The sequence below is a fragment of the Pseudophryne corroboree genome, chromosome 2, assembly GCF_028390025.1.
Source record: "Pseudophryne corroboree isolate aPseCor3 chromosome 2, aPseCor3.hap2, whole genome shotgun sequence".
NCBI classification, from domain to species: Eukaryota; Metazoa; Chordata; class Amphibia; order Anura; family Myobatrachidae; genus Pseudophryne; species Pseudophryne corroboree.
In genome coordinates, this window is record NC_086445.1 from 94,960,271 (window position 1) to 94,986,235 (window position 25,965).

The window sequence follows — 25,965 nt, forward strand, 5'->3', positions numbered from 1 at the left end:
ACTACTCAGAATGGCAGACGCAACTACGACGCCAGTGCCAGGGAAACTGCATACAAGGACGCACCTATAAAATGGGATTGTTGCAATGAGACGATTGTTGCAATATACCAGGTGCTGAGTTATTCACACTTCTGTGTGGCCAGATACTGTAAAGACTAGAGATGCAATATTTCACACAGTTTCCCATCTCCAGCACACATAGTGTGTGTAATAGTACGGTCACGTACAGTATGCCTCAACATCCAACCCAGGAGCCTGATTTCACAACGTTAACCACATCTTCTTTCTCCATATCATACTTGTAAGCCTGAGGTCCAGAGAAGAAATAAATATACCCTGAAAACAAAAAGAAAAAACAAACAATTGTTTATATACCTTAAAGTCTGCATATACAATGTCCGTACCAGTTATTAATAACCCCCACGGATTAAATATAGACATTGAACTGAACGTCTTTTTAGTATAAAAAGATAAACACACTCATAATTTGCAGAAAGTAATTTTTAATTCATTTTAATCCATTTTAGTATAAAAAAATATCAATTTAAGGTCAAATGCTGAACGAACAGGTGCTTGCCGCCTTTTTTAGGAAGTTCCTGTTTTGTAACTTCCGTTTTTCTAAAAAGTTTTTTTAATAAAGTTGATTCAAAATTCCCTATAAATAAGGACTCTAGCACAAGCACCAGTTACCCAAGACGAAGTGCCGTAGTGCATGAAACGTGTTGGACACCAGAAGCCCGAACTACGTCACCCGGAAGTGACGTTCCGCAACGTTGTCCGAACTTCCGGCTGGAAGGGAGAGACGCTGGCAGAAACTGGAAACCCGCTACCGCAACCAGAGGACCGGAGGTCTGGGCCCTCACAATAGTGTTGACAAAAGTAGATATACTCTGTGCTATCGGGACTTTTTAAACAAATTCACCAAAAGAGCTCAAACATTACTTTTAACCTTATCTCTTTTTTTAAGCATTTGACCGAATCATAATAACACCATCATATTATTATCATTATTTTAACACTGTAGCGTTCCATTATTTATTATTTTGATTATCAGACCAACATGGAGCTGCTTTAGAAGAGCGCAGTACACTTCTTAAATATATTGTAAGTTATTAATAACAGGTGCTGGTGCTCTAGTGGTCCGGTGCATGTATTATAGTGACATTTTATTTTACATATTATATGGACTCATTTCTTTCTCTTTAATATTATTATTTCGAAAGAGTAATTATATGCAGCTAATAGGCCTGTTTCTGAGTCACACCCTAGGCCGACATTCACGTAGTTGGCCAATGTTTTTTTCTTTTGTCCTTGCATCGGAGCCGCACAGCTCATGCCTCCCAATTGCTACAGCACGGAGACGGAGAAAGGATTTGGATGCAGTGAGTGCGGATTTCAGAGGACGTTCCCGAGAGGTGAGAGGGGTGTGGCTAAGCAGACGTGGGTGTGTCATTGACAGTGGATGCATCCATAGATGCACAGCCGCTCACACAGGAGGCTATGTTCAAGCAGGGAAACTGCAGCTGCCATAGGGCTGGTGCAACTATGGATGGTGCATCCGATGGTGCACTGATTGTGACGCACCGAGATGGATTGCAAGTGGGCATCTCTGTATTGGCTGAAGCATTAACATAAGACAAAGGTGCAACTGCAGCAAAAGTCATGGTCGCTTCTGTGCATGACTCAGAATGTGTATTTTTTTTTTTTTAACATCCCCACCCCCCTTTCTCCCGATAAAATGTGTTTTTCTGATGCGTCTCGGTAATCGACTAACATCTTCACGCTGATACTCTTTTTTTTAAAATACTGCCTGCCTTACTGGGGACAGGAAAGATCATTGATCCCTATGAGACGTGCCTTGTTCATAGAACAGCAAATGGAACATGTTGATAAAACAAAAGTTAAGGCCTGATTCAGAGCTAAGCGCTGTTTTGATTTGATTGCACATGACCTATGTTTTCTATTTTGTGCGTATGCCAGAGCCGCAATGGTGTTGTGGCTCGCTAGCAGTGTGGTATAAGCTGCAGCATGGTTGACAGGCATTTGGGTGACAGTTTTTCAAAAAAGAGGCATCTCGGTGGCATTTTTGGAGCGTACCAAAGCCTGTGACTGTGTCTTCGGATGCAGATTCATTGGCCTCGGAAGCATAGTTGTAGTGGACATTCTAAGCAGATATCTGATAGTCATGATGTCCCTTCGATGCTACATCTTCGGACACAAGCAGCGGATCCGAGAAGCCGCTGGTAGATGTCTTTTTACAAAAGCCGGCTCCAGCGGCAATTGCATACAGATGTGTCCTCATACAACTAGCCTCAATATGCCATGTGATGCCTTGCGGAGGGAGCTGCTGGTCCCATGCGACTGTGCTATTGCCGGGCATCTTTTCTAAAAATGCTTCTTATCACACTGCGAGCACCAGGAGACTGTGCTGATCAATATGATCTATGCCACTTGTATATTGTGTGTGACTGAGTCTGTATACGGAGCAGAACAGAACTTGTATTGGGAGAAAGCTGCAGCTGTTACATTGTAGCACTCTGTATACAGAGTCAGAGACTCAGTCGCACACAGACATACAAGTGTCATATAGCAAATTAATCAGCACGTCCTAGTCGCATTGCATTTTGACTAAGATGCATTTTTGGGTACAAAGACTTGAAAAAAAACCGCACGGCACTAGCTGCATCTCAAGGAACCTTGTGCGCTGAGAGGGGTTGTTTAGTATGACTGCAGCACAGATGTACGAGGGCACGTCTGTATCTTCTCGGATCCGCTGCGACCAAAGACACAGTACCAAGCCGATTTGCATCCAATTCTGAATCAGGCCATCAGCCAAACACCTAACTAAATAAATAACTAAATACCCAAATTGCAACACAAGTGAGGAGGTGTGGGGATTACATAAGTCACACACTAGGAACCATTGTACAAAAATCTATGATGTGGTCGATGACACAGCGTCTGTACTGGGGCTATCGATGGGAACCAATCTTACGGGAATTTCAGGAGGTTTATTTGTGTAGTTCTCATAGAATTTGTACAGTTTCCTGGTTAATAAGTTTAATTATTGAAGTATACCAACTTCTGTGGTAAGGCTCAAAGTAATATATAATCGTCTAGGTCACCTCCTGTCTGTAAGTACTGTATGGTGGTTATTATTGTAAGGTACACTGTGATGTAAATACAGACTTGTCCAGGGACAATCTGCAGTATGTAGAGTTGTATACAATAGTATGGGTTAGGTTTGGGTGACCGGCGGTCACCCAGCCGACGCCAGGATCCCAGTGAATAGTTGGCCATGAAGGGGGGGGGGGGAAGCGCAACGAAGCCCACAACACCCAAGAATGGGAATAGTCCCTGTTGGACCGGTAAGCTGCTAACTGTTCAGAATCCCGGTGCTGGTATTGTGACCGGCGGTCGGGTCACATAACCGCATCCCAATAGTACAGTGTACATTTACCTCAGACTATAGTATGAGCAGAGATTGATGTATATAATTTTCCCTGGTGCTCACCCCAAAGCACCACTACATTCTATACAGTTTATTCTGTATTCATTAACAACAATTCACAAACTAAGTTAGGGTTTGTTCTTTGGTTCCTTAACACCTTTGGGACCATCTACGGCATTTTTGCGGCAGGTGGAGATGTGCCTGAATCTGTGCCATTTTGTTTTTGCAGCACAAAGGAATGACATTAAGCCCCATGTAGTGCACACTGCTCCATACATACAGCCACAGCTACAGTTATGAATGGTCTCTGACTGCGCAATGATAACGGGTCCTGTGCGTGTGCAAAGTACCAAACATCGATACTTTGCAGCATGAGCTGCCCTAGCGACTGCACCTGAATGAGGGTCAGTGTGGGGAGAGACGCTGTGTCTTGTCCCCTAGTGACGCGGGAGCTGTGCTGCTGCTTGGAGCATCTGTGAGACGCTCTGAGGCGCAGAAAGTGAGCCGATCAGTGGACCAACCCCCTTCTGGGTTTAATTAGTTATTTATGATGGCTTGAGGGTCCTCCAGTGAGTGGGTGAAGCATAGGACGCATTGGTGCCCTGTTACGGGACTGCCCTCAGAAATTCACCAAAACTGGTTAAGTGGTCCCTAACAGAAACAATTGCCCACCTCTGCCCTATATGCTTGTTTACAGCAATACTGTACTTGTGTGCAAGGGCTTAACATAAAAATAAAAAATAGCTTATAGTACAGACAGGTATATGATTTGGAAGATAATTATGAAATGGCTATATATTTTATTCAGACAAATGGGCTCAATTGCTACTATTGCAATTACTACTGTATTCTACGGATACAGTACGGATGGTGTAATGGTTAGCAATACTGCCTCACAGCACTGAGGTCATGGGTTCAATTCCCACCGTGGCTCTAACTGTGTGGAGTTTGTATATTCTCCCTGTACTTGCGTGGGTTTCCTCCGGGTACTCTGGTTTCCTCCCACAATTCAAAAATATACTAGTAGGTTAATTGGATCCCAACAAAATTAACCCTAGCGTGAATGTGTGTGTACATGTGGTAGGGAATAAAGATTGCAAGCTCCATTGGGGCAGGGACTGATGTGAATGGCCAAGTACTCTCCGTAAAGCGCTGCGGAATATGTGTGCGCTATATAAATAACTGGTAGTACTACTACTAATAATAATAATAATCATAATCATAATAATAATAATAATAATAATAATAATAATATTCTGCCATATTGGATATTGCACAGGATGGAGCAGACATTGTATCTGGAATGAGTATGTACTGTAATGGTGCATAGCGGGTCCCAACAACATAATTTTTCTAGCTACACACAAGCTTATGTATCTAGTTCTGCTTTCCAAAAATTAAGATAAATGTCATGAGTGAAACCAGAATAAATAAGCCCTGCCCCAATCCGTCAAAGCCACTACTATGACTCACCAAGACTCAAGTCCTTATTGTGCCCAGTCTGTTCTCCTTCTCCGATAGGCCAACCCCCTCCTGGACTCCAAAGAACCTCCAACAGCAGGACCACTGAGTTATTATATAGTTATATTATCAGAAAATTTTTTTTTCCTGGCGCTACTGACACATTATAAAAAGATTATATGGTCACTGAAATGCTGCCTACATAGAGACATTTATCTAACCCTATAGGGAAAGGGTTTATATTTTCAGCTGACCATCAAAGATAAAGTAAGCAACTCTAGATGTGGCACATGACTGCTACATTACCTCACATTACATCATAATTAGTGATGTGCACCGGAAATTTTTCGGGTTTTGTGTTTTGGTTTTGGATTCGGTTCCGCGGCTGTGTTTTGGATTCGTACGCGTTTTGGAAAAACTTCCCTGAAATTTTTTTGTGGATTCGGGTGTTTTTTTTTACAAAAAACCCTAAAAAACAGCTTAAATCATAGAATTTGGGGGTCATTTTGATCCCATAGTATTATTAACCTCAATAACTATAATTTACACTCATTTCCAGTCTATTCTGAACACCTCACACCTCACAATATTATTTTTAGTCCTAAAATTTGCACCGAGGTCGCTGGATGACTAAGCTAAGCGACCCAAGTGGCCGACACAAACACCTGGCCCATCTAGGAGTGGCACTGCAGTGTCAGACAGGATGGCACTTCAAAAAATAGTCCCCAAACAGCACATGATGCAAAGAAAAAAAGAGGTGCATTGAGGTAGCTGTGTGACTAAGCTAAGTGACCCAAGTGGCCGACACAAACACCTGGCCCATCTAGGAGTGGCACTGCAGTGTCAGGCAGGTTGGCACTTCAAAAAAAATAGTCTCCAAACAGCACATGATGCAAAGAAAAAAAGAGGCGCAATGAGGTAGCTGTGTGACTAAGCTAAGCGACCCAAGTGGCCGACACAAACACCTGGCCCATCTAGGAGTGGCACTGCAGTGTCAGACAGGATGGTACTTCAAAAAATAGTCCCCAAACAGCACATGATGCAAAGAAAAAAAAGAGGTGCACCAAGGTCGCTGGATGGCTAAGCTAAGCGACCCAAGTGGCCGACACAAACACCTGGCCCATCTAGGAGTGGCACTGCAGTGTCAGGCAGGATGGCACTTTAAAAAAATAGTCCCCAAACAGCACATGATGCAAAGAAAAAAAGAGGTGCAATGAGGTAGCTGTGTAACTAAGCTAAGCGACCCAAGTGGCCGACACAAACACCTGGCCCATCTAGGAGTGGCACTGCAGTGTCAGGCAGGATGGCACTTCAAAAAAATAGTCCCCAAACAGCACATGATGCAAAGAAAAAAAGAGGCGCAATGAGGTAGCTGTGTGACTAAGCTAAGCGACCCAAGTGGCCGACACAAACACCTGGCCCATCTAGGAGTGGCACTGCAGTGTCAGACAGGATGGCACTTCAAAAAATAGTCCCCAAACAGCACATGATGCAAAGAAAAAAAAGAGGTGCACCAAGGTCGCTGGATGGCTAAGCTAAGCGACCCAAGTGGCCGACACAAACACCTGGCCCATCTTGGAGTGGCACTGCAGTGTCAGACAGGATGGCACTTCAAAAAATAGTCCCCAAACAGCACATGATGCAAAGAAAAAAAGAGGTGCATTGAGGTAGCTGTGTGACTAAGCTAAGTGACCCAAGTGGCCGACACAAACACCTGGCCCATCTAGGAGTGGCACTGCAGTGTCAGGCAGGTTGGCACTTCAAAAAAAATAGTCTCCAAACAGCACATGATGCAAAGAAAAAAAGAGGCGCAATGAGGTAGCTGTGTGACTAAGCTAAGCGACCCAAGTGGCCGACACAAACACCTGGCCCATCTAGGAGTGGCACTGCAGTGTCAGACAGGATGGTACTTCAAAAAATAGTCCCCAAACAGCACATGATGCAAAGAAAAAAAAGAGGTGCACCAAGGTCGCTGGATGGCTAAGCTAAGCGACCCAAGTGGCCGACACAAACACCTGGCCCATCTAGGAGTGGCACTGCAGTGTCAGGCAGGATGGCACTTCAAAAAAATAGTCCCCAAACAGCACATGATGCAAAGAAAAAAAGAGGTGCAATGAGGTAGCTGTGTAACTAAGCTAAGCGACCCAAGTGGCCGACACAAACACCTGGCCCATCTAGGAGTGGCACTGCAGTGTCAGGCAGGATGGCACTTCAAAAAAATAGTCCCCAAACAGCACATGATGCAAAGAAAAAAAGAGGCGCAATGAGGTAGCTGTGTGACTAAGCTAAGCGACCCAAGTGGCCGACACAAACACCTGGCCCATCTAGGAGTGGCACTGCAGTGTCAGACAGGATGGCACTTCAAAAAATAGTCCCCAAACAGCACATGATGCAAAGAAAAAAAAGAGGTGCACCAAGGTCGCTGGATGGCTAAGCTAAGCGACCCAAGTGGCCGACACAAACACCTGGCCCATCTAGGAGTGGCACTGCAGTGTCAGACAGGATGGCAGATTTAAAAAAAATAGTCCCCAAACAGCACATGATGCAAAGAAAAAAAGAGGTGCCTGACTTAAACAAACCACCTCACCATCAGAATCCTCCTTGTCAATTTCCTCCCCAGCGCCAGCAACACCCATATCCTCATCCTGGTGTACTTCAACAGTGACATCTTCAATTTGACTATCTGGAACTGGACTGCGGGTGCTCCTTCCAGCACTTGCAGGGGGCGTGCAAATGGTGGAAGGTGCAACCTCTTCCCGTCCAGTGTTGGGAAGGTCAGGCATCGCAACCGACACAATTGGACTCTCCTTAGGGATTTGTGATTTAGAAGAACGCACAGATCTTTGCTGTGCTTTTGCCATCTTAACTCTTTTAAGTTTTCTAGCAGGAGGATGAGTGCTTCCATCCTCATGTGAAGCTGAACCACTATCCATGAACATAGGCCAGGCCCTCAGCCGTTCTTTGCCACTTCGTGTCGTAAATTGCCCATTGGTAAGTTTACGCTTCTCCTCAGACGATTTTGATTTAGATTTTTGGGTCATTTTACTGAGCTTTATTTTTTTGGATTTTACATGCGCTCTACTATGACATTGGGCATCGGCCTTGGCAGACGATGTTGATGGCATTTCATCGTCTCGGCCATGACTAGTGGCAGCAGCTTCAGCACGAGGTGGAAGTGGATCTTGATCCTTCCCTATTTTACCCTCCACATTTTTGTTCTCCATTTTGTAATGTGTGGAATTATATGCCAGTAATATATCAATAGCAATGGCCTACTACTATATATACTGCGTACAACTGAAATGCACCACAGGTATGGATGTATAGTATACTTGACGACACAGAGGTAGGTAGAGCAGTGGCCTTCTGTACCGTACTGCTATATAGTATATACTAGAGATGAGCGGGTTCGGTTTCTCTGAATCCGAACCCGCACGAACTTCATGTTTTTTTTCACGGGTCCGAGCGACTCGGATCTTCCCGCCTTGCTCGGTTAACCCGAGCGCGCCCGAACGTCATCATGACGCTGTCGGATTCTCGCGAGGCTCGGATTCTATCGCGAGACTCGGATTCTATATAAGGAGCCGCGCGTCGCCGCCATTTTCACACGTGCATTGAGATTCATAGGGAGAGGACGTGGCTGGCGTCCTCTCCATTTAGATTAGAAGAGAGAGAGAGAGAGATTGACCTGATTTACTGGAGATTAGGAGTACTGTAGAACTGTAGAGAGTGCAGAGTTTACTAGTGACTTACCACAGTGACCACCAGACAGTGCAGTTTTATTTAATATATCCGTTCTCTGCCTGAAAAAAACGATACACAGTGACTCAGTCACATACCATATCTGTGTGCACTGCTCAGCCCAGTGTGCTGTATCATCTATGTATATATCTGACTGTGCTCAGCTCACACATCTTATAATTGTGGGGGAGACTGGGGAGCACTGCAGTGCCAGTTATAGGTTATAGCAGGAGCCAGGAGTACATATTATTATTAAAATTAAACAGTGCACACTTTTGCTGCAGGAGTGCCACTGCCAGTGTGACTGACCAGTGACCTGACCACACTGACCACCAGTATAGTTAGTAGTATAGTATACTATATTGTGATTGCCTGAAAAAGTTAAACACTCGTATCTGACTGTGCTCAGCTCACACATCTTATAATTGTGGGGGAGACTGGGGAGCACTGCAGTGCCAGTTATAGGTTATAGCAGGAGCCAGGAGTACATATTATTATTAAAATTAAACAGTGCACACTTTTGCTGCAGGAGTGCCACTGCCAGTGTGACTGACCAGTGACCTGACCACACTGACCACCAGTATAGTTAGTAGTATAGTATACTATATTGTGATTGCCTGAAAAAGTTAAACACTCGTCGTGTGACTTCACTTGTGTGGTGTTTTTTTTTTAATTCTATAAAAAACTCATTCTGCTGACAGACAGTGTCCAGCAGGTCCGTCATTATATAATATATACCTGTCCGGCTGCAGTAGTGATATATATATATTTTTTATATCATTATTTATCATCCAGTCGCAGCAGACACAGTACGGTAGTTCACGGCTGTAGCTACCTCTGTGTCGGCACTGGGCAGTCCGTCCATAATTGTATACCACCTACCCGTGGTTTTTTTTTCTTTCTTCTTTATACATACATACTACTACTACATCTCTTTATCAACCAGTCTATATTAGCAGCAGACACAGTACAGTACGGTAGTCCACGGCTGTAGCTACCTCTGTGTCGGCACTGGGCAGTCCGTCCATAATTGTATACCACCTACCCGTGGTTTTTTTTTCTTTCTTCTTTATACATACATACTACTACTACTACATCTCTTTATCAACCAGTCTATATTAGCAGCAGACACAGTACAGTACGGTAGTCCACGGCTGTAGCTACCTCTGTGTCGGCACTGGGCAGTCCGTCCATAATTGTATACCACCTACCCGTGGTTTTTTTTTCTTTCTTCTTTATACATACATACTACTACTACATCTCTTTATCAACCAGTCTATATTAGCAGCAGACACAGTACAGTACGGTAGTCCACGGCTGTAGCTACCTCTGTGTCGGCACTGGGCAGTCCGTCCATAATTGTATACCACCTACCCGTGGTTTTTTTTTCTTTCTTCTTTATACATACATACTACTACTACTACATCTCTTTATCAACCAGTCTATATTAGCAGCAGACACAGTACAGTACGGTAGTCCACGGCTGTAGCTACCTCTGTGTCGGCACTGGGCAGTCCGTCCATAATTGTATACCACCTACCCGTGTTTTTTTTTTTCTTTCTTCTTTATACATACATACTACTACTACATCTCTTTATCAACCAGTCTATATTAGCAGCAGACACAGTACAGTACGGTAGTCCACGGCTGTAGCTACATCTGTGTCGGCACTGGGCAGTCCGTCCATAATTGTATACCACCTACCCGTGGTTTTTTTTTTCTTTCTTCTTTATACATACATACTACTACTACATCTCTTTATCAACCAGTCTATATTAGCAGCAGACACAGTACAGTACGGTAGTCCACGGCTGTAGCTACCTCTGTGTTGGCACTGGGCAGTCCGTCCATAATTGTATACCACCTTTTTTGGATTTTACATGCGCTCTACTATGACATTGGGCATCGGCCTTGGCAGACGATGTTGATGGCATTTCATCGTCTCGGCCATGACTAGTGGCAGCAGCTTCAGCACGAGGTGGAAGTGGATCTTGATCCTTCCCTATTTTACCCTCCACATTTTTGTTCTCCATTTTGTAATGTGTGGAATTATATGCCAGTAATATATCAATAGCAATGGCCTACTACTATATATACTGCGTACAACTGAAATGCACCACAGGTATGGATGGATAGTATACTTGACGACACAGAGGTAGGTAGAGCAGTGGCCTTCTGTACCGTACTGCTATATAGTATATACTAGAGATGAGCGGGTTCGGTTTCTCTGAATCCGAACCCGCACGAACTTCATGTTTTTTTTCACGGGTCCGAGCGACTCGGATCTTCCCGCCTTGCTCGGTTAACCCGAGCGCGCCCGAACGTCATCATGACGCTGTCGGATTCTCGCGAGGCTCGGATTCTATCGCGAGACTCGGATTCTATATAAGGAGCCGCGCATCGCCGCCATTTTCACACGTGCATTGAGATTCATAGGGAGAGGACGTGGCTGGCGTCCTCTCCATTTAGATTAGAAGAGAGAGAGAGAGAGATTGACCTGATTTACTGGAGATTAGGAGTACTGTAGAACTGTAGAGAGTGCAGAGTTTACTAGTGACTGACCACAGTGACCACCAGACAGTGCAGTTTTATTTAATATATCCGTTCTCTGCCTGAAAAAAACGATACACAGTGACTCAGTCACATACCATATCTGTGTGCACTGCTCAGCCCAGTGTGCTGCATCATCTATGTATATATCTGACTGTGCTCAGCTCACACATCTTATAATTGTGGGGGAGACTGGGGAGCACTGCAGTACCAGTTATAGGTTATAGCAGGAGCCAGGAGTACATATTATTATTAAAATTAAACAGTGCACACTTTTGCTGCAGGAGTGCCACTGCCAGTGTGACTGACCAGTGACCTGACCACACTGACCACCAGTATAGTTAGTAGTATAGTATACTATATTGTGATTGCCTGAAAAAGTTAAACACTCGTATCTGACTGTGCTCAGCTCACACATCTTATAATTGTGGGGGAGACTGGGGAGCACTGCAGTGCCAGTTATAGGTTATAGCAGGAGCCAGGAGTACATATTATTATTAAAATTAAACAGTGCACACTTTTGCTGCAGGAGTGCCACTGCCAGTGTGACTGACCAGTGACCTGACCACACTGACCACCAGTATAGTTAGTAGTATAGTATACTATATTGTGATTGCCTGAAAAAGTTAAACACTCGTCGTGTGACTTCACTTGTGTGGTGTTTTTTTTTTAATTCTATAAAAAACTCATTCTGCTGACAGACAGTGTCCAGCAGGTCCGTCATTATATAATATATACCTGTCCGGCTGCAGTAGTGATATATATATATTTTTTATATCATTATTTATCATCCAGTCGCAGCAGACACAGTACGGTAGTTCACGGCTGTAGCTACCTCTGTGTCGGCACTGGGCAGTCCGTCCATAATTGTATACCACCTACCCGTGGTTTTTTTTTCTTTCTTCTTTATACATACATACTACTACTACATCTCTTTATCAACCAGTCTATATTAGCAGCAGACACAGTACAGTACGGTAGTCCACGGCTGTAGCTACCTCTGTGTCGGCACTGGGCAGTCCGTCCATAATTGTATACCACCTACCCGTGGTTTTTTTTTCTTTCTTCTTTATACATACATACTACTACTACTACATCTCTTTATCAACCAGTCTATATTAGCAGCAGACACAGTACAGTACGGTAGTCCACGGCTGTAGCTACCTCTGTGTCGGCACTGGGCAGTCCGTCCATAATTGTATACCACCTACCCGTGGTTTTTTTTTCTTTCTTCTTTATACATACATACTACTACTACATCTCTTTATCAACCAGTCTATATTAGCAGCAGACACAGTACAGTACGGTAGTCCACGGCTGTAGCTACCTCTGTGTCGGCACTGGGCAGTCCGTCCATAATTGTATACCACCTACCCGTGGTTTTTTTTTCTTTCTTCTTTATACATACATACTACTACTACTACATCTCTTTATCAACCAGTCTATATTAGCAGCAGACACAGTACAGTACGGTAGTCCACGGCTGTAGCTACCTCTGTGTCGGCACTGGGCAGTCCGTCCATAATTGTATACCACCTACCCGTGGTTTTTTTTTCTTTCTTCTTTATACATACATACTACTACTACATCTCTTTATCAACCAGTCTATATTAGCAGCAGACACAGTACAGTACGGTAGTCCACGGCTGTAGCTACCTCTGTGTCGGCACTGGGCAGTCCGTCCATAATTGTATACCACCTACCCGTGGTTTTTTTTTCTTTCTTCTTTATACATACATACTACTACTACTACATCTCTTTATCAACCAGTCTATATTAGCAGCAGACACAGTACAGTACGGTAGTCCACGGCTGTAGCTACCTCTGTGTCGGCACTGGGCAGTCCGTCCATAATTGTATACCACCTACCCGTGGTTTTTTTTTCTTTCTTCTTTATACATACATACTACTACTACATCTCTTTATCAACCAGTCTATATTAGCAGCAGACACAGTACAGTACGGTAGTCCACGGCTGTAGCTACCGCTGTGTCGGCACTCAGCAGTCCATCCATAATTGTATACTAGTATCCATCCATCTCCATTGTTTACCTGAGGTGCCTTTTAGTTGTGCCTATTAAAATATGGAGAACAAAAATGTTGAGGTTCCAAAATTAGGGAAAGATCAAGATCCACTTCCACCTCGTGCTGAAGCTGCTGCCACTAGTCATGGCCGAGACGATGAAATTCCAGCAACGTCGTCTGCCAAGGCCGATGCCCAATGTCATAGTACAGAGCATGTCAAATCCAAAACACCAAATATCAGTAAAAAAAGGACTCCAAAACCTAAAATAAAATTGTCGGAGGAGAAGCGTAAACTTGCCAATATGCCATTTACCACACGGAGTGGCAAGGAACGGCTGAGGCCCTGGCCTATGTTCATGGCTAGTGGTTCAGCTTCACATGAGGATGGAGGCACTCAGCCTCTCGCTAGAAAAATGAAAAGACTCAAGCTGGCAAAAGCAGTAGCACCGCAAAGAACTGTGCGTTCTTCGAAATCCCAAATCCACAAGGAGAGTCCAATTGTGTCGGTTGCGATGCCTGACCTTCCCAACACTGGACGTGAAGAGCATGCGCCTTCCACCATTTGCACGCCCCCTGCAAGTGCTGGAAGGAGCACCCGCAGTCCAGTTCCTGATAGTCAGATTGAAGATGTCAGTGTTGAAGTACACCAGGATGAGGAGGATATGGGTGTTGCTGGCGCTGGGGAGGAAATTGACCAGGAGGATTCTGATGGTGAGGTGGTTTGTTTAAGTCAGGCACCCGGGGAGACACCTGTTGTCCGTGGGAGGAATAGGGCCGTTGACATGCCTGGTGAAAATACAAAAAAAATCAGCTCTTCGGTGTGGAAGTATTTCACCAGAAATGCGGACAACAGGTGTCAAGCCGTGTGTTCCCTTTGTCAAGCTGTAATAAGTAGGGGTAAGGACGTTAACCACCTCGGAACATCCTCCCTTATACGTCACCTGCAGCGCATTCATAATAAGTCAGTGACAAGTTCAAAAACTTGGGCCGACAGCGGAAGCAGTCCACTGACCAGTAAATCCCTTCCTCTTGTAACCAAGCTCACGCAAACCACCCCACCAACTCCCTCAGTGTCAATTTCCTCCTTCCCCAGGAATGCCAATAGTCCTGCAGGCCATGTCACTGGCAATTCTGATGAGTCCTCTCCTGCCTGGGATTCCTCCGATGCATCCTTGCGTGTAACGCCTACTGCTGCTGGCGCTGCTGTTGTTGCTGCTGGGAGTCGATGGTCATCCCAGAGGGGAAGTCGTAAGCCCACTTGTACTACTTCCAGTAAGCAATTGACTGTCCAACAGTCCTTTGCGAGGAAGATGAAATATCACAGCAGTCATCCTGTTGCAAAGCGGATAACTGAGTCCTTGACAACTATGTTGGTGTTAGACGTGCGTCCGGTATCCGCCGTTAGTTCACAGGGAACTAGACAATTTATTGAGGCAGTGTGCCCCCGTTACCAAATACCATCTAGGTTCCACTTCTGTAGGCAGGCGATACCGAGAATGTACACGGACGTCAGAAAAAGACTCACCAGTGTCCTAAAAAATGCAGTTGTACCCAATGTCCACTTAACCACGGACATGTGGACAAGTGGAGCAGGGCAGGGTCAGGACTATATGACTGTGACAGCCCACTGGGTAGATGTATGGACTCCCGCCGCAAGAACAGCAGCGGCGGCACCAGTAGCAGCATCTCGCAAACGCCAACTCTTTCCTAGGCAGGCTACGCTTTGTATCACCGCTTTCCAGAATACGCACACAGCTGAAAACCTCTTACGGCAACTGAGGAAGATCATCACAGAATGGCTTACCCCAATTGGACTCTCCTGTGGATTTGTGGCATCGGACAACGCCAGCAATATTGTGTGTGCATTAAATATGGGCAAATTCCAGCACGTCCCATGTTTTGCACATACCTTGAATTTGGTGGTGCAGAATTTTTTAAAAAACGACAGGGGCGTGCAAGAGATGCTGTCGGTGGCCAGAAGAATTGCGGGACACTTTCGGCGTACAGGCACCACGTACAGAAGACTGGAGCACCACCAAAAACTACTGAACCTGCCCTGCCATCATCTGAAGCAAGAAGTGGTAACGAGGTGGAATTCAACCCTCTATATGCTTCAGAGGTTGGAGGAGCAGCAAAAGGCCATTCAAGCCTATACAATTGAGCACGATATAGGAGGTGGAATGCACCTGTCTCAAGTGCAGTGGAGAATGATTTCAACGTTGTGCAAGGTTCTGATGCCCTTTGAACTTGCCACACGTGAAGTCAGTTCAGACACTGCCAGCCTGAGTCAGGTCATTCCCCTCATCAGGCTTTTGCAGAAGAAGCTGGAGGCATTGAAGAAGGAGCTAAAAGGGAGCGATTCCGCTAGGCATGTGGGACTTGTGGATGCAGCCCTTAATTCGCTTAACAAGGATTCACGGGTGGTCAATCTGTTGAAATCAGAGCACTACATTTTGGCCACCGTGCTCGATCCTAGATTTAAAACCTACCTTGGATCTCTCTTTCCGGCAGACACAAGTCTGCTGGGGTGCAAAGACCTGCTGGTGACAAAATTGTCAAGTCAAGCGGAACGCGACCTGTCAACATCTCCTCCTTCACATTCTCCCGCAACTGGGGGTGCGAGGAAAAGGCTCAGAATTCCGAGCCCACCCGCTGGCGGTGATGCAGGGCAGTCTGGAGCGACTGCTGATGCTGACATCTGGTCCGGACTGAAGGATCTGACAACGATTACGGACATGTCGTCTACTGTCACTGCATATGATTCTCTCAACATTGAAAGAATGGTGGAGGATTATATGAGTGACCGCATCCAAGTAGGCACGTCACACAGTCCGTACTTATACTGGCAGGAAAAAGAGGCAATTTGGAGGCCCTTGCACAAACTGGCTTTATTCTACCTAAGTTGCCCTCCCACAAGTGTGTACTCCGAAAGAGTGTTTAGTGCCGCCTCTCACCTTGTCAGCAATCGGCGTACGAGGTTACATCCAGAAAATGTGGAGAAGATGATGTTCATTAAAATGAATTATAATCAATTCCTCCGCGGAGACATTGACCAGCAGCAATTGCCTCCACAAAGTACACAGGGAGCTGAGATGGTGGATTCCAGTGGGGACGAATTGATAATCTGTGAGGAGGGGGATGTACACGGTGATATATCGGAGGATGATGATGAGGTGGACATCTTGCCTCTGTAGAGCCAGTTTGTGCAAGGAGAGATTAATTGCTTCTTTTTTGGGGGGGGTCCAAACCAACCCGTCATATCAGTCACAGTCGTGTGGCAGACCCTGTCACTGAAATGATGGGTTGGTTAAAGTGTGCATGTCCTGTTTTGTTTATACAACATAAGGGTGGGTGGGAGGGCCCAAGGACAATTCCATCTTGCACCTCTTTTTTCTTTTATTTTTCTTTGCGTCATGTGCTGTTTGGGGAGGGTTTTTTGGAAGGGACATCCTGCGTGACACTGCAGTGCCACTCCTAAATGGGCCCGGTGTTTGTGTCGGCCACTAGGGTCGCTTATCTTACTCACACAGTCAGCTACCTCATTGCGCCTCTTTTTTTCTTTGCGTCATGTGCTGTTTGGGGAGGGTTTTTTGGAAGGGACATCCTGCGTGACACTGCAGTGCCACTCCTAAATGGGCCCGGTGTTTGTGTCGGCCACTACGGTCGCTAATCTTACTCACACAGCTACCTCATTGCGCCTCTTTTTTTCTTTGCGTCATGTGCTGTTTGGGGAGGGTTTTTTGGAAGGGACATCCTGCGTGACACTGCAGTGCCACTCCTAAATGGGCCCGGTGTTTGTGTCGGCCACTAGGGTCGCTAATCTTACTCACACAGCTACCTCATTGCGCCTCTTTTTTTCTTTGCGTCATGTGCTGTTTGGGGAGGGTTTTTTGGAAGGGACATCCTGCGTGACACTGCAGTGCCACTCCTAGATGGGCCAGGTGTTTGTGTCGGCCACTAGGGTCGCTTAGCTTAGTCATCCAGCGACCTCGGTGCAAATTTTAGGACTAAAAATAATATTGTGAGGTGTGAGGTATTCAGAATAGACTGAAAATGAGTGGAAATTATGGTTTTTGAGGTTAATAATAATATGGGATCAAAATGACCCCCAAATTCTATGATTTAAGCTGTTTTTTAGGGTTTTTTGAAAAAAACACCCGAATCCAAAACACACCCGAATCCGACAAAAAAAATTCGGTGAGGTTTTGCCAAAACGCGGTCGAACCCAAAACACGGCCGCGGAACCGAACCCAAAACCAAAACACAAAACCCGAAAAATTTCAGGCGCTCATCTCTAGTATATACTGGTGGTCAGCAAACTGTGCAAAACTGAAATGCACCACTGGTATGGATGGATAGTATACTTGACGACACAGAGGTAGGTAGAGCAGTGGCCTTCTGTACCGTACTGCTATATAGTTATACTGGTGGTCAGCAAACTGTGCAAAACTGAAATGCACCACAGGTATGGATGGATAGTATACTTGACGACACAGAGGTAGGTAGAGCAGTGGCCTTCTGTACCGTACTGCTATATAGTATATACTGGTGGTCAGCAAACTGTGCAAAACTGAAATGCACCACAGGTATGGATGGATAGTATACTTGACGACTCAGAGATAGGTAGAGCAGTGGACTACTGTACCGTACTGCTTTATATATAGTTATACTGGTGGTCAGCAAAATTCTGCACTGTCCTCCTACTAGTATATATATACTACAATGCAGCACAGATATGGAGCGTTTTTCAGGCAGAGAACGTATAATACTGGTGGTCACTGGTCAGCAAAATTCTGCACTGTCCTCCTACTATGTAATACTGCTGGTCCCCAGTCCCCACAATAAAGCAATTAGCACACTGAGCACAGATATTTGGAGCACACTGAGCACAGTTAGATATGGAGCGTTTTTCAGGCAGAGAACGTAGATATTTGCACTTGCAGCACACTGAGCACAGATATTTGCAGCACACTGAGCACAGATATTTGCAGCACAAATTGCAGCCCACTGAACATAGAAACTGAGAGGACGCCAGCCACGTCCTCTCACGATCATCTCCAATGCACGAGTGAAAAATGGCGGCGACGCGCGGCTCCTTATATAGAATACGAATCCGACCGCGGGATGATGACGTTCGGGCGCACTCGGGTTAACCGAGCAAGGCGGGAGGATCCAAGTTGCTCAGACCCGTGCAAAAAAAAGGTGAATTCGGGCGGGTTCAGATCCCGAGGATCCGAACCCGCTCATCACTAATCATAATGTTCATGCTACTTCACAACCTCTATGTAGTATAAATGTAATTGTTCCAGGTAATTAGTAGGGTCTGTCAAAGTCGAAAAATATTGCAGTACACACATCACGTACAAACTACACACAGATGGCCTCCCTGCGTGCACTTGTTCTGTCGTGCGTGCGCATATCCGCAATTTGCGTATGGTTGCTCCCGCGGTCCTGCGCATTAGCGCGTGGTATGAGTATTTACGGTAGAGTTTGTGAGCGCATGGAAGACTATCAAAACACATTACATATTTAATCCAAATAGTGCACAATGTACACATAGTATCCCTGCACCACATCAGAAAGTAACAACAGTTTAAATGGTAACAGAACAAAGGGATTCACCTTTACAGAATAGGAGGGGACAGAACAAGGTCATAAGGTGGTGTTTGGTATCCAGCTGAAGGGTATTTTAAGGGTAACATTCCGGTGTTGGTTTGAGAAAGATCGCATGTTCCTGCGGATAGTTATGTGCAGGAGCAGAATATACAGTAGATATAAACTGTATTTACTGTACATTATGTATGCGGCGGGAATCCAGAGGAGACCACCCACAAGAGTAGTTGGGAAAGACATCGCCTACCTATTCAAACCGACCTATGACCTCTCCTGTACTGTAAATGTGCATTCCTGTGTCCAATGGACAAAGAGATTACAGTATCTAATGTATTGCTTTTTCGAAGAATTGTATAAAGAGAGCTGCTGCAGGCCTGGTCTGACACAAGACTCACAAAGTTATCTATCAGATGACCGAGGACCGGGCCGGGAAGCGCAAGCGAATCTACTCACGTAGGTACCATTGAATGTAGCCATTTACTCTGTTATATTATATTGTATTGTATTGTTTGTATTGTAACCCCCCTTTTAGCAATAATCCACTGTGGTGTCGGAACCCAGCGGTAAAATCACAATTGGTGTCGTGTCTTCATTGCCCTGCTAAGGTTTAAAGCGTATTTTCATTGCATTGCATAACTGTTCAGGGTTTGTGGTGTATCTCTGGGTGTGTACGTGCTGTGAGTACTTTGTACCATCAGCGCGGCATTTGTACGCAAAGTCCCTACGCAGTACGGGACTTTGTACGCTAATAGCGTACAAAGTGTGCAGAGTGTGTGCTAAGTACAGCGGCCGCAGCGGCTCCATGGTAAAGTGTATTTAAGGTGTGTTTAAGGTATAACTTTCTTTCCTAAGGATATTTCAGCATTATCAATTGGGGGCTCTCCGGTTTTCCACATACTTACTACCTAACAGGTCATAGCAGACTTCATCTATCAGCAAAAGGGTGGACAGAAAGTATCCTACGTATCCTTTTCTTGGTCGATGGATGCTGAAAACCCTGCTTGATTGCTGATTAGATGGCGTCTGCTCTGTATGGTTTGTAGAGATGCTGGTAGAACCCGTAAGGTATACAGGAAAAAAGCTATTTAAAATCTGTGAATTTCTTTTTGGCGCCAAAACCGTACACAGCACCCATACTCTTTGCATACTCTCTCACATTGTTGCCATAACATTCAGATTGCTAGATTCATTTAGACTTGTGTGAAACCGGAGATATTTGTTGCTATATAGTTAAAAAAAAAGAAAAAAAATATTTAAGGAAGTAAGCGTAAAGCACAAACACAGTCTGGCCTAGTTGTAAAGGTTTATACAGAAAGAAACTGTGTTGTGTTTAGTGGGCAATAGTAGTTTTATTGCTCACATTTATAGAAGTTGTGTGATCTGTTTTATTGCGTACGCACATTGGTATACGTGGTACGGAACGTGAGGACAGCATACAAAAACGTGCACGTAGCGCAAGGCCGCACACGTGGCATAGAGGTACGCACGGTTGCGTAATTACGCAAGCTTGCGTAGGGTTGTGCGCGCATAATAAAACCACACGATAGGTTCGTTTAGTTTAAAGGTGGGACAGTAGCCATGCTACAATAGCACCAAACCACCCGGTTTCTAAAGAAATTTAGTATAAAAACAAAGTTTTGTATAAATATTTTTTTTTAAATTGCCTCTGGGGGTAAAGCTGCCAACTTGAATGAATCCTAATTTTCTGTACAGAAAAATAAAGTGTATTTGAGTGAGCGAATGCAGGAGTGAGCTAGGTGGTCTAGGTGGACACACTGGGTTAGTAGAGGCCCGGTGGCGTAGGGTTCGCAACCCTGCATTATTAACTAGGTGGTCTTAGTGGACTGAGTGGTATCCCATACAACTCTTAGTGGTCTGAAGTGGTCTAGGCTAGGTGGTCTACAGCAATCGTAGGGCATATAGATAACTAGTATCTATAGGCTGTGCTATTGCATCACATGTCCGTTTGTTCTGCACAGCGCAACGTGATATTATTGTGTCATATGCGCTGTGGAAGAGCATACGCAGACGTGATTGTATAGACAAAGGGGTTTTTCTTTGATAACTTCGGGAAATCTCCCTGGTGGGCTTCACTGGAAAGGGTGAAAGATAGTTATCTAACTTCTCGGTTTTTCACCCTACAAACAATTCCAGTTGAAAGATACCGAAAAGGAAATTTTCACTGCCTCTCTCAGGAAAATATTCCAAACAGAACTTCCACCGAAAGAAATTACGGTGTAAGGTCTGATAGGAGCCCTAAATTGGGTACATTGCGATCCGCTACCAACAGTGTATCGTTGTACTGGCCAGCGTGGGCGAGAGCGAGTGGAAGACGCTCGGGTATACTTCCACCGTCTACTTATATTGAGTATTTGGGTGTTTGTGGGAATTTTTTTAAAATTATTAGAAGAGACCCACAAATATGGGAGCCAGTTGCTCAAGTAAGAGACGTTTAGACAGGGTTCAGGCAGAATTGTGGCCAAAAGGCTCAGCAAGGTTTATCATGTGTGAAAAATATGGTTCACACACAGAAGTTTTATGCAATGAGTGGGTATGTATGACTAACAATGATAGGGAACCATTCCCTAGGGTGGGCAGTTTTGAACCAGAGGTACTGCAGAATGTAAGCAGTAGAATATGTCTTCTTAAATCCAGAAAACAAAGGATTAGACATAATGATTGTTTAAAATTATGGCAACAGGAGGGGGATATGCAAAGAGAACAAATTCGCAAAACAGGTTCAAAACCTAGCGGGAATGAGAACACAAACACACCAGTGTCGACACAGGTCGAAGGGGAAGAGATGGCTACAGTCAATGGTATATCCGTAAATGATAGTAGTATGCAAAAACAATGTATTAACCCTAATTTTTGCAAGATGTATCCTGTTTTGAAGTCTTTTCAAGGTTATAGGTCACAGGAAGATGAAGGATCCAGCCAAATTCCAGCTCTCCTCCAAGCAGTCACTTTGCAGGACACTCAGGTGGGGCCTGTCCAACCAGGTAGAGCAGTAACAATATTCCCCAATGAAAGAACTAGTGAGGTCACAACTACCGGTAAGTGTGAGACAGTTCATTGCACAGAGACAACAACACCTCACAGTAAACAGATTAGGAACGGAATGGTAGAATTACACCCTGTCTTGGAAATAGTAACTCCCAATGGGGGAACCGATAGTCAGGGAGTAATCCTCACCAGGAATAATGCAATGTATTCCCCGTGGCCCAGAGATGAGCTGCGATCAATCATTTCAGAATTCCCCGACCCTCGGAAGCATTTAACCAGATGTCAGAAATTTATCAGAGATCTGGGTAATGCGTATGAACCGACAAACACACACTGGCGGATAGTTTTGAAAACGTGCCTACCCCCTAATATTGACACCCAAAAATGTATCACTGATTGCAGATTAGAGTCGGATAGTCTTATGACTGACAGAAACAATCAGGAAAATATAGAACGAATTAATAGGCAACTAGAGCTGTGTTTCCCCATTGAGTGGAGAAGAATTTTCTCCATAAAACAGAGGGAAAATTAAATGACATCTGAATATTTCCATCGGGCCCTGCAAAGAATGGATAGATACATTGGGGTATCAGATACAGGGAACGATGCGAATTATAGGGAAGTGGCTGTTTCTGTGCTAATGGACGGACTCAATAAGACAGTAAGGGACAGGGTACAAACATTTTTGCCTGATTGGAGAGGGGCCACAGTAGCTTGCCTTAGAGAGTGCGCGATTGAACACCATAAGAATATTGCTAGGCGTAGAGAACTGCAGGAGGAGAGGCTGAGGATTGAAAGAATACAGGCTTTTACACCAAAGTCTCATCAACCTAAACCCCAAAACACGGATAGTAAGAAAGGACCTAGGATATGTTACACTTGTAGGAAGGAAGGGCATGTTGCCAGAGATTGTAGGAGTAGTAGAACACATAGCCAATATAGACCCCTAGACAGAGAAAACAAGCCACGTTATTAAACACATAGACGGGATCAAGGGACATATAGTAAGGAATCACGAGCCATATAGAGAACACAGATTCGGTTAATGGGAAGAATAGAATAAATGCAACTTTACCCTTTTGACAGAACTTGCTGGGGTTAGGAGGAGGTCTCTAAACTTTTCCTTCTCTCTCTAGCAGAATTGATCTCTAAGTAACTTAACAGGAATTTTGTTAGAGATGGTATACATATAGAGTGCTCCCACCCAGGAAGCACAAAATATGTTGGATACCCACGAAGACCAATGTTGCATTTCACTGTTCTAGATGCATGTCCATCACAGGTAGAGGAAATTATCTCAAAGATACCGGGTTCCCTATGAACTTAGAATGGACAGGACACTGGATTGATGGCTGGGATAGTCCCAGTAGAGATATAACACACATAGAATTTCTTTTAGGGGAGCAGACCGAGTAGAGAATCATTCCCCCGTAGTGCCCAATCCAGATGTCAAATTTTGTAAAATATTCTTTGCCTCTACAAACTTATCTGTTACTAAACTCTATGTGATTTGTCTTCAAAATTTCCTCTTCATCTCTCACGTTCACTGACAGGATTATAGTTCAAACGCCACATGCCTACTCGGTCTTTCAGAGCTCTGCCCAAATCCAGTATATCTCACCAGCATAGGAACACCAGTATTTACGCAGACTGTGCATAGACACCGATATGCATGATGGTGTGACAGCCTGATGGTGAACGCAAATCTGACAAATTTTCTTTTTATTTTTTCCCCTCTCTTTTCACTTTCCACAGACGGTTTACTTCACACAACTGATAATACACAACAGTTAAACACACCGAAAAGCAAGATTTGTGTTCATTACAGGAAAGGGCAGTCTGGAGGTCAAAGGGATATGGCCAGGAATCCTCGGTACTGTGGACAGGTGGACAAGGTAAGCCAGTAGCCCCCAGAGCATATCTTCCAAGCTTAGCTGAGGCGGCACACGGTCTGACTCATCTGGGTAAAGAGGGTATGTGTAAGCTGGTGAGCGCCTACTGGTGTGCGCCAGGATTCTCTTCTCATGCAGATAAGAGAGCAATGACATGTTTTACTTGCTTGAGGAAGAATATTGGAAAGTCAATACCAACAGAGCCATCCCATATCCCTCCGACAGACGGCCCTTTTCAGGTAATACAAATCGATTTCATACAGTTACCACCCTGTAGGAATTTAAAATATGTGTTAGTTTGTATTGACGTATTTTTAAATTGGGTAGAAGCGTTCCCTGCTGCCACAAATACTGCTACGTTCACTGCAAAGAAAATTGTGCAGGAATTTGTGTGTAGATATGGTATCCCTAGAATAATTGAAAGTGATAGGGGTACCCATTTTACAGGTGAAGTCTTTCAGGTTATGTGCAAACTGATGGGAATTAATAGCAAGCTGCATACTCCATACCGTCCACAGGCAAGTGCAAAGGTGGAGAGAGTGAATAGCACTATTAAGAACAAGCAGAGCAAATTAATGGTTGAAACTGGATTGTCGTGGCCAGAAGCTTTGCCACTAGTGTTGTACAGCATCAGAACCACTCCCAGGTCTCCCCTCAACCTATCACCCTTTGAAATCCTTTTTGATCGACAACCTCATGTAATGATAGACCCCCAGGATGATTTGAAATGTAATAATGAAGTGACTGTGAAATATTTGGTTGGGATGAGCCAGCAGCTGAGAAATCAACAGAGAAATTTAAAGCTGGTGATTCCTGACCTACCGAACAGTAATTGTCATGACATTGAACCTGGGAATTATGTGATGTTTTGAAATTTCTTACGCTCAGGTTGCCTCATAGACAGGTGGGAAGGACCATATCAAGTCTTGTTAACCAGCACAACAGCATTGAAGGTCGCCGAAAGAGAGACGTGGATCCACTCGTCCCACTGCAAGCAGGTCGCTGACCCGGAGAGAACTCGTGCAGTTTCATCAAGTTTTTGTGGTTTGGTAACTGTGTGTTCAAAGAGCAAAGTGAACTGTGTGTCCAAAGAGCAAAGCAAAGAGATACTAGAGTATTTGTTCCGGGAAAGTTGAGAGGCAGGACTGTTGAAGGGCATCTGAGCACAGAGAGTAACAAGAGCTAGAACGGTTGTCGTACCACTTTCTTTTTTCACCTCCCCCTACATTTTTCCTTTCTTTTCTCCTTCTTATTTTCCTCCTTTCCCCTAATGAAATGGATCGATCACAAGAGACTGCGTTTCGGGTTCTGTTAGTAATTCTGGTTTTGATAAGGACAATTTGTTTTGGTGAGGGTCCCAGAGAGGTCGAGCAGGGATCTGGAATGGGTTCTGATGGCAAGTATGAATTTGTAGGATCTCAGCACATCATTTTGGTAAAGGCTGGCATCAGTAAGCGCTCTGGTTGTCAAGGAGCTCGGAGGCACTGTGAGGGGTTATTGTCTGATGAATATTGTATTTGTAGGAATTGTGAGAATATAGTGGAGGATGGGTGCATCCAGACATGTCAGTTCAACCTTAATATCGACATGGACCGCCATCCGTTGAGTGATTACCACTCACTAGTGGGTAAGGTCTTAAACCAGACAGAATGTTGGGTGTGCTCACAGGTACCTCAAGGTCAGAGCAAGTCAGGATTAGTACCATACCCTTTAGCAATAGATGAGGTACTCGAATTACGGGGTGGGAGACCGGTAGACAAGAAATTCAATATTTCTAGGCCCCCTAGTTTGAAGCTCCACCAGTATCACGTAGACAGATCCTTATTATGTTTCAATATTTCCAATTACCGAAAACCGTGAAATTGGGAAGTGACGTGGAATAACCAGACAATGACTTTTTCACACAGAGCTGATAGGATACCCATAGACTCTGAACTTGTACGCCAAATAGCCAACAGTGGGAGGTATTTCCGGTATAGGTATACTCGTGGAAGCAAGACCATGTGGATTGGAAAAGTATCGCCAGGGTACTGTGCTCATATCATCCAGCCCGATACTTGTACTGAGCAGATGGGAGAACTAGGGATTGGTTTCTTCACTTGGAAAGTTTGTAATATGGTGATGTTATATTTTGTCCCCTATGTTCTCCCAGATGATGCCTATTTCATATGTGGGAGGAAGGCGTACAAGTGACTTGCCCCGAGCTCAGAGGGATTGTGTTATATT

At 44.6% G+C, this 25,965-nt stretch overlaps 1 protein-coding gene across 1 annotated transcript in view; it reads right to left on the reverse strand.

Moving 5' to 3' along the window:
• Positions 1–235: 235 nt before the first annotated feature.
• The window catches only part of MMP20 (matrix metallopeptidase 20), a 182,114-nt gene continuing 156,384 nt past the window's right edge, over positions 236–25,965 (reverse strand). The window contains 1 exon segment of the mRNA XM_063950674.1: positions 236–336. Coding sequence (XP_063806744.1) covers positions 236–336 — 101 coding nt within the window.